At 43.3% G+C, this 10000-nt stretch overlaps 2 protein-coding genes across 2 annotated transcripts in view; both read right to left on the bottom strand.

The window, feature by feature from the left end:
* The window catches only part of LOC134195625 (protein argonaute-2-like), a 19745-nt gene extending 14861 nt beyond the window's left edge, over positions 1 to 4884 (bottom strand). Inside the window, exons 1-5 of the mRNA XM_062664679.1 lie at positions 4375 to 4884; positions 4248 to 4307; positions 1340 to 1616; positions 926 to 1060; positions 21 to 108 (exon numbers count right to left, since the gene is read on the bottom strand). Coding sequence (XP_062520663.1) covers positions 21 to 108; positions 926 to 1060; positions 1340 to 1616; positions 4248 to 4307; positions 4375 to 4827 — 1013 coding nt within the window. The 5' untranslated portion in view covers positions 4828 to 4884. The remainder of the gene's footprint in view (positions 1 to 20; positions 109 to 925; positions 1061 to 1339; positions 1617 to 4247; positions 4308 to 4374) is intronic.
* A 726-nt stretch (positions 4885 to 5610) lies between these two features.
* Positions 5611 to 10000, bottom strand: part of LOC134195626 (protein cereblon-like) — a 6505-nt gene continuing 2115 nt past the window's right edge. Inside the window, exons 3-10 of the mRNA XM_062664680.1 lie at positions 9900 to 10000; positions 9438 to 9836; positions 9086 to 9148; positions 8942 to 9026; positions 8740 to 8855; positions 8611 to 8672; positions 6192 to 6323; positions 5611 to 6044 (exon numbers count right to left, since the gene is read on the bottom strand). The exon at positions 9900 to 10000 is cut by the window's right edge and continues 40 nt beyond it. Of these exons, the coding sequence (XP_062520664.1) occupies positions 5855 to 6044; positions 6192 to 6323; positions 8611 to 8672; positions 8740 to 8855; positions 8942 to 9026; positions 9086 to 9148; positions 9438 to 9836; positions 9900 to 10000 (1148 nt within the window). The 3' untranslated portion in view covers positions 5611 to 5854. The remainder of the gene's footprint in view (positions 6045 to 6191; positions 6324 to 8610; positions 8673 to 8739; positions 8856 to 8941; positions 9027 to 9085; positions 9149 to 9437; positions 9837 to 9899) is intronic.

Below are 10000 nucleotides of genomic sequence, written 5' to 3'. Positions count from 1 at the left end.
GCACAAGTGCATAGACTTACACCAGCTGATCAGCTCCGACTTGGGTAACATCAACAACCGAGTATTTCCGCTTCTGTCTCCCTAAATGTGTTACAGCAACCTTCAGTCCTAAACAACAAACACAAACAGTTAATTGAAGCATTGCCAACTAAACTACAGTCATGGCAAATACCTGTACACTAGAGTGTCTGACTGTCTGTCTGTGTGTCTGTGTGTCTGTCCAATACATACCTATCTGTGTGTGTGTCTGTGTGTGTGTGTGTGTGTGTGTGTGTGTGTGTGTGTGTGTGTGTGTGTGTGTGTGTGTGTGTGTGTGTGTGTGTGTGTGTGTCTGTGTCTGTGTCTGTGTGTCTGTGTGTGTGTGTGTGTGTGTGTGTGTGTGTGTGTGTGTCTGTGTCTGTGTGTCTGTGTGTGTCTGTCTGTGTGTGTGTGTGTCTGTGTGTGTGTGTGTGTGTGTGTGTGTGTGTGTGTGTGTGTCTGTCTGTCTGTCTGTCTGTCTGTCTGTCTGTCTCTCTGTCAGTCTGTGTGTGTGTGTGTGTGTGTGTGTGTGTGTGTGTGTGTGTGTGTGTGTGTGTGTGTCTGTCTGTCTGTCTGTCTTTCTGTCTCTCTGTCAGTCTGTGTGTGTGTGTGTGTGTGTGTGTGTGTGTGCGCGCGCGCACGTATCTGTCTGTCTGTCTGTCTGTCTGTCTGTCTGTGCGTGTGTGTGTGTGTGTGCGTGTGTGTGTGCGTGTGTGCATGCATGTGTGTGTGTGTGTGTGTGTGTGTGTGTGTGTGTGTGTGTGTGTGTGTGTGTGTGTGTGTGTGTGTGTGTGTGTGTGTGTGTGTGTGTGTGTGTGTGTGTGTGTATCTATCTGTCTCTCTGTCTGTCTATCTGTCTGTCTCTTTGGCTGCAATCACTCAATAAACAGAACCCAATCACACTCACCTCTAATTTCTCTCAAGAATTTGATCCTGTCTCTCTCGTTTAGTGGTCTGGTAATCTCATGCTCACAACTCAAGTTAAGAGTTTTGCAGAGAAAATCATACACAGAACAGTCTTCATAAAAAGCAGTAGCAGAGACTACAAACAGACAATACAATTCAACCAAATTGTTATCACACACACACACACACACACACACACACACACACACACACACACACACACACACACACACACACACACACACACACACGCACGCATGCATGCACACACACACACACACACACACACACACACATGCACGCACACACGCATGCACACATGCACGCACGCACGCGCACACACACACACACACACACACACACACACACACACACACACACACACACACCACAAACTAAGGCTCAGATGCCATACCATTAACAGTAAGATCCAGACTCCACATGCTCGGTCTCACACTTTGATGATATCCAAACCAGACTTCCCTTCCTTGTCCTAGTTCAATGCGTTCACTTGTCATTGGGTCAGGCGGTCGAAACACGGACCTTCCAACAGTGTGAAATCTGAGCCTTGGAGTCATTCTCATGATGATGTCAAGAGTTTGAAGGACGTCAAATGGAAAAAACTGTATTTTTCCAGAGACGACGTCTTTCAGTTGTTGAACGTTCACATCAGCAACCCAATGAATAACCACCTGTACAATGCATTTGGAAATTTGAAAATAAAAATTACGAAAGCAGCAAACAATCTCAGACATTTGAGACATTATTGGCAAACAAAGCGAGCCTCTTTCATCATGTCAATTAATTAAAGTCACGATATATTATATATTAGTTTGTTTGTTTATTTATTTATTATTGTCGTGCTCAACCAGATCAGTCTGGTTTGTAAAGTCTATTACAAGTATCGGAAGCAAACCCTGCTTCAGAAGTACTTAGACCATCACGTCTGTCTAGAAAGAAGACATGACTTTACAAAGGATCCGAGTAGATCCCAGAAGCACTGATTTCTGTAAGTGCTGCAGGTTGTGATGACCTGGAATAATGTCCAGCCACCGTGCAATACCTGCGTGCACTGTGCCCAAAGCTCCCAAGACCACGGCACCGGAACCACCAGTGTTCGACAATGCCACATGCGGCTTATCTCCACTCGCAAGTCGCTGTACTTCGCCAACTTCTCAGCATGTTTCTTGCCAATGTTGCCATCAGCAGGACAGCTGATATCAATAAGAAGACAAGTGTTTGTCTTCCTATTTCTGAGACAGATGTCTGGACAATTGGCTTTGATCTTCTCGGCATGCGCAGTGGGGATGGTGGTATCCCACATCATAGTAATGTCATCCGTCTGCACAAGCCTATCAGGATGATGCCTGTACCATCTGCTCTCCACTGGAACCCCAAAATGGCGACAAACATCCCAGTGAATGATGGAGGCCACCTGATTGTGTCGATCAGTGTAGTCTATCGGTGCCAAAGCACTACAGCCTGCCACAATGTGGTCGACTGTTTCCAGGCCTAGTTTATTGTTTATTTATTTATTATTTGTTTTATTTAATATTTATTTATTATTTATTATTATTTATTTATTTATTATTTATTTATTTATTATTTTTTATTTTTTATTTATTTTTTTATTTTTATTATTATTTATTTTTTATTTGCTTAGTTATATATTATAAATAAATAAATAAATAATAAATAAATAATAAATAAATAAATAATAAATACATAATAAATAAATAAATAATATAGATTTATTAAAATTAATTAATTATTTATTTATTTATTTATTATTTATTTATTATGTATTTATTATTTATTTATTTAGGGGCTGTCCGTAAATAGCAATAGTTTTTTCACTCCGTAAACTTTACGTTTGTGGGTGGTGGGTCTCTGAAGTCTTCAAAGTAAAAAATATCAATGACACCTCTTGACACACTTTGTATTGAGTGTACAGACTCACATCCAGTTAAAAAAACTCCTACTGATAGACACAGTTTGTGCATATAGCTAACCACGTGTGAACCGCATGTCAATCACATGTCGAGAAAATGGCTCTACAGCCTACGTTGTTTGGGACTCCTCTTGGCAAGGGACGTTTCTTTAGAGGGATGGCCGATCCTGATAAAGATGCTGGATATTACGATTTATTAAAGCGCTTTGGACACTGCATAAATCTAGCGCCAGGACTTCCTTTTTCGCGGAATCACAGCGAAAGTGGACTGTAACTTATTCAAAGGATACTGAAACAAGAGCTCAGCTGCTGCAGAGAGCTGATTGCATACAATCAAGAGAGAAAATGACGATTGGCAGCAGTTGGTTTATGAAGATTGAGAAAAAACAAAACGAAAACACAGTTGTAGCAGATGCTGGCTCTGAAAGTCCAAATGAAGCATACTGGTACATGTGTCTTCATATATTTTATGTAGCACAAAGCAGGAGGGTGGGTGGTGGGTCTGGGAAACTTTGGAAAATTTACGGAGTAAAAAAACTATCTTTATTTACGGACAGTCCCTTATATATAAATACGTGTGTTAGCAATTGTCATATGGGTTTACGGACAAACAAGGAAACAGACTGACATAATGACGATGCCAGATGAATGTAATTTGACTCGGCAACTTGTGCTAACAATAGAACCAAGAGACCCCTTTCAAGGGGTCAACTCTAAAGTTTCTTGGCGAGAAGAGTGAAGTGACTCTCAATTTCGCTTCCGTATGCAACTAAGGAGCAAACGAGACTGAGGCTTGACAAAAGGAATGGGAAGGAAAAGACAGAAGAAGAGCAAAGTCTGTTTTCTGAGTTCCTGTACATTAGTTTGACAGAAATTATTGCTGCACAACCATTGTGATACGACTGAAAGTAAAGACAGAATACCTTCACTCACTAAAAAACACAATGGTACATGAACATGCACTAGTTTATCTGTTTACTACTATAGTACTAATGCTAGGATACCAAGAGAGGACAAATCTTGTTTTTGACAGTACGTACTACCTTTACAGACTGTTTTGTTGTTTCACTGACATCTTGATCTTTCCAATCTAGAGACTTCAGTCAGCTTTGCCTTCGGCATGAATTACAGTGCCCAAGACTTAGCGCTTACAGACAGTTTGAATTAGTACGCCTAAATCAAATGGAATGAAATGCGCATGCGTTAGCGTGTCCCTTTAATTAATTTACTACAGTCGCTCAGTCACGTGACCATTATAAACTCCATTTCATATGCTTCATTTCATTTCCCCATTTCGTGTGTTGAAATTATTTAGTACAACCCAACTAAAACGTGTAAATGAGACAACAGCGAGAGCAGGCAGGCACTGCACCTTAAAAGTCTTCTCTTCCACATCATCAGGCTCCAATTTCAACGTCACACTGAACTTTCCCTGCCACCAATCAACACATTATCAGACTTCAAGCAATACTCCTCATTCCACAATACCACCAGACTACCTCTCTGTCCGGAAACGGCAGCAGTTTCGCAGTAAACAGATTCGCCCTTCCGTCATATGCCGGTTTCGCTCCGCCCAACTCTTGTGCGAACGTCTCCGTCAACACTTGCACGATTCGCACGTTCTGCTTTGCTTTTCGAGGCTCCGGGTCGAATTTGACGTCATAGTGATGAATGGTATCCATACCAACACTCACAGACAACCGGTTGGTCCTTAGCGCGATTTCTTTGCCTTTTGCGCCTGGTCCGGGCCTTCGCGGAGGTTTCATTTCATCTTGTGCTTTATCAACCTCAGTTTCCTTGCTTTTTACGTCGATTGCTGCCAGTCGTCTGTCATCTTGAGATTTTCTCCCCGAGCCTCTTCCGGGTGGTGGCCGTGAAGGAGGCCCTGATGTCGAACGCGACCGACCACGACCACGACCACGACCACGACCACGTGAATATACATCCGACATTTAAAGTAACAAAAATAATATCACTGAGCTTTCATCCAGTTTGCTACACATTGACTCATAGACATCTAATCTGCGCAGCTGTTGCCTCGACCTTCCGGACCGCTAGTTATACAAATCCTTACAGACCTCAACTAACATCGACTATTACACACACACATGGATACACACACACACACACACACACACACACACACACACACACACACACACACACACACACACACACACACACACACACACACACACACACACACACACACACACACACACACACACACACACACACACACACACACACACACACACACACACACACACACACACACACACACACACACACACACACACACACACACACACACACACACACACACACACACACACACACACACACACACACACACACACACACACACACACACACACACACACACACACACACACACACACACACACACACACACACACACACACACACACACACACACACACACACACACACACACACACACACACACACACACACACACACACACACACACACACACACACACACACACACACACACACACACACACACACACACACACACACACACACACACACACACACACACACACACACACACACACACACACACACACACACACACACACACACACACACACACACACACACACACACACACACACACACACACACACACACACACACACACACACACACACACACACACACACACACACACACACACGCACGCACGCACGCACGCACGCACGCTCGTAGCTCTGAAGCGACGGTGTAAACACAACTTCATTTACTAGTTATACAAAATCCTTACAGACATCAACTAGCATCGACTATTACAATACATTGTGGCAATACAAATGAGCTACTCTTGCTACATCAATAAGAAATAAAATCACTTTGTACAGAACTAGACGTGTATGATGCCGACTCACTTCAAATTCAACCAACCAATGTCCATCAAGCACTCATCGGCGTAGTTGCATGTATAAATTGTTAATTAAGACTGTCTACACATTCGAGATTTTCCGCCTTCTTCGTCGCCATTTTGTGGTTGGACTATTGCCGGTTTTATTGATGATCTCGTAATGCCGTAGAACTTGCTAGGACGCAAACCGTGACGAGATGAGGTAAATCTCCAGCCCATGTGACTGTGACAGCGTGAACACTGAGCAATACTCCAAGCATATCTACACAGAAGAATAGGGTATTGGTTATTAGGTGGTGTGTGTGTGTGTGTGTGTGTGTGTGTGTGTGTGTGTGTGTGTGTGTGTGTGTGTGTGTGTGTGTGTGTGTGTGTGTGTGTTAGACTCATCGGTGATTCTCATGTGTCTTACCCTGGAAACCAGCTGTCTTGAGTGACGGGTCTGCTGATGATCGACAAGTTAGTGACTTTGTACAGTGTTAATGTTTGGTGAACGTAACCTCCAGGATTGACATAGGATGCCAATGCGCCATCAACCGACATGCTACAATAATTAACACAAACCATAACAAAGCAGCAGGCATGCAGAAACGAAAACAACCAGACACACAAACAAACAGACAAACAGACAACAAACACACAAAATAATAAACAACATATTAATATTAACCAGTAAATCTATTTGCTTTAGAGGTACAAACGTATGTGCGTGTAGTTGTGTGTGTGTGTGTGTGTGTGTGTGTGTGTGTGTGTGTGTGTGTGTGTGTGTGTGTGTCACTGTGCGTGTGTGTGTGTGTGTGTGTGTGTGTGTGTGTGTGTGTGTGTCACTGTGTGTGTGTTTGTGTTGTGTGTGTGTGTGTGTGTGTGTGTGTGTGTGTGTGTGTGTGTGTGTGTGTGTGTGTGTGTGTGTGTGTGTGGTGAAAGTCCTCTCACTACACCCTCCAAGAGGGTGCCCCACGGGACCTTGTATTTCCGGTAGTTCCCTGGCCAGGGGGAGGAAATGCATGCTAACTTCAGCCTTGGCAAGCTGAGGATGGTGTGAGGCTAGGATGCGCTAGCCCAGCAAGCTGGTCATCTGACTGTGTATTTGCTACTACTCGCAGAATAGAGCGCGTTCCCCTGCGTGTGGACAGAAATAGGGGTGACGCTGGGAAAAGAGCCAGTGACGCCAGGAATAGGACTGGGCTCCAAAGATCTAGAGGCAACCCAGGGATCAAGGAGTTGTGTGAACTGGTCAGGACGGAATAGCAGCAGAGTCTCTCAAAGCAGGACCACCTGAACTTGTCAACTGGCTAATTGAGATTATTCAAATGATCTGGAAGACTGGTAAAGTACCTCAAGAATGGACAGATTCAGTTCTGATTCCATTATTCAAAAAGAAGGGCCGTCTGGTATGTGATAACTACCATGGGATATCATTGCTCAGTATTCCTGGGAAAGTCCTTGCCAATATTCTGCTAGGCCGGCTGAAACCAGTGATAGAACCTTCTCTTTTAGAAGAGCAATGCAGTTTTCGTCCTCAGAGGGGGACAATTGACCAGATTTGGGTACTTCGACAAGTCATTGAGAAGGCCGTAGAGCACAGATCCAACTTACATATTTGTTTTGTTGACCTCTCGAAAGCATTTGACTCTGTACCAAGACATGCTCTCACCAAAATTCTCAAAGATTCTGGCACAGAAGATGAAGTGGTTAGATTGATTGTTGACCTGCACAATGGTACAGGCTGTGTTGTGCGAAACAGGGGGAAATCTCTTCAAGGTCTGAAGTAACCACAGGTGTCCGTCAAGGGTGTGTGATGTCTCCAATCTTGTTCTATCTGTTTATGGACAGAATTATGCGTGAGACTCTGGACAAGTTTGAGGGTGGTGGCATTGAGATTGCTTACAGAACAGATGGTGGCCTGTCCATGAATTATCGTGTAAAACTTGACGGGACACATAAGATCAAAGCTCCCATGTATGCCGATGACTTGGCCCTACTAGGTACGTCAAGTAGTGAGTTGCAGCAGATGGTAAATGCTTTCCATGATACATGTATGAAATGGGGTACGCAGATCAACACTGACAAAACTAAAATCCTGAGTATTGGTGCTGAAAAAGCAAACATCTCGATTGCTGGTCGTGTTCTAGAGAATGTTTCTGAATTCTGCTATTTGGGCAGCACTGTGACTAAGTCAGGGGATTGTCACTTAGAGATTGTTGGACGTATTCAGACAGCTAGCAGGACATTCTGTTTTTGGAAACGTAGAGTGTTCACAAACCGAGGATTTAGCAAGAACACAAAACTGAGAGTCTTTAGGTCACTAGTGATGCCAGTTTTACTATATGGTTGTGAGACTTGGGCAATCACTCAAGTAGATATTCGAAGACTGAACACTTTTCATATGCGCTGTATTACATCTATCTTGGGTGTATCAAGACTGAACAAGATAAGAATATCCTTCCATTTGAAATCTGCCAAGGAAGAACTAATTGAACGTCAAATTCAACATCAAAGATTGCAGTGGCTTGGTCATTTACAAAGGATGAACGCTTCTCATCCACAAAAGTTGTTACTGAGAAGCAAGTTGAATAATGTGAAACGCCCTCAGCATGGTCCAAAGAACAGGTGGATTGATACCATTCAACAAGACCTGGTGTCATTGAATATTGACCAGAGCAAATAGTGGGTATGGCGGAACTCCAGGTTCCAGGTTCCAGGTGTGTGTGTGTGTGTGTGTGTGTGTGTGTGTGTGTGTGTGTGTGTGTGTGTGTGTGTGTGTGTGTGTGTGTGTGTGTGTGTGTTAATTAATGAAAGGCCCGTGATCTGGCAAACACACAGAAAATCACCTGAATACATCATCCTTATGACCAATAGGAGCATCACAATGACGACAGCAAAACGATGAATACTATACATCACAACGACCATCGCTACTTACACCAAAACTCGACAAAAACCAATCCTACCCAACCTACCTTACTGATAACATCCAACTCTTTCTGAAGGCGATAGATGACCGAGTTCGTCATCAACAGTTCCAGCCTCAATGTATCATCTAGAGGTAGATTGGCTGCTACCCAGTATGAGAACTCTAGAGATCAAACCAACACATTGCATTTCACACTTTAATTAATCAATCAACATTCAATGTTCAATCAATCGACATTCAACGTTCACCGGTTGGATTGTCAGACTGATGCTTAATGACCATATTCTGGCTCCACGCGAGAAGCTCGTTGGCCACTCTATGCGTCAGAATAAACTAGAAAATCGACAAATAAAATTACGAAAAAAACAAGAAAGAAGCTGAAGGCTACTCACTGGGTCAAACATCCGATATACCCACGATGGTAAAGGGCTGAGACACGGAGGGTCACGACGTAGCTGGAATGCAAAACCACCGTCACACATCTTGCCTAATTAATTAATTAAACACAACTTTGTCTCTTAATTAAATTTATATATACATATATATATATATATATATATATATATATATATATATGCATTAGGCATGCCATTCAATATGTAATATATGATGTTTTGAGTTGGGACTTTCCTGTATGTGAGTAAATAGTTCGAGTGTATCCGCAGTAGTGGGTACATGTGGTGTGTGTGTGTGTGTGTGTGTGTGTGTGTGTGTGTGTGTGTGTGTGTAATTAACAAATCTCACCTGCTGCAACATTTTTGCTTTACCCTTCGATACTGTAACACAACCGTCTTTTCCTCGCTCACCAGTGTTCACCACTTGTTCGCATGGTGCCAACATCAACTCACGCGGACACGCAAACGCAACAGCCGGCCGCGCGACAAGTGGCTCATCAGCGAGCACACTAACTGTCGCTATAATCACCCGATCACTCTGTCTACGTTTGGAAATAATTTTGAATCGTTGTCGACCGGTAGCCTTCACAGTCATTGTGTGAATACCGCCGCTTGTGTCTTCCTTCACCGAGAAAATTTCTGCTGTCGTACCAACGTCAGAGAATTCGTCCGTATCGCTGCCCGATTTGATCGTACAGACCCCAAACGTCTTGTTGCCTTCGAGACACCGTTTCATCATTGTAACAAACTTAACACAGAATAATGTCATGAAACCGTTTGTGGATAAAATCGTTAGACACTGTGTACGTACTTGAGGCATGAAAAGGTGTAGCGGTAGTGTCTCTCCGGGCATCAGTACAACTCCATACATGGGCAGTAAAGGTAACTCGATTTCCTTCTCTGAATCCAAGA

The sequence above is a fragment of the Corticium candelabrum genome, chromosome 20 (assembly GCF_963422355.1).
Source record: "Corticium candelabrum chromosome 20, ooCorCand1.1, whole genome shotgun sequence".
NCBI classification, from domain to species: Eukaryota; Metazoa; Porifera; class Homoscleromorpha; order Homosclerophorida; family Plakinidae; genus Corticium; species Corticium candelabrum.
The sequence above is the reverse complement of the archived record's forward strand: the minus strand, read 5'-3'. Positions and strand labels throughout refer to the sequence as shown.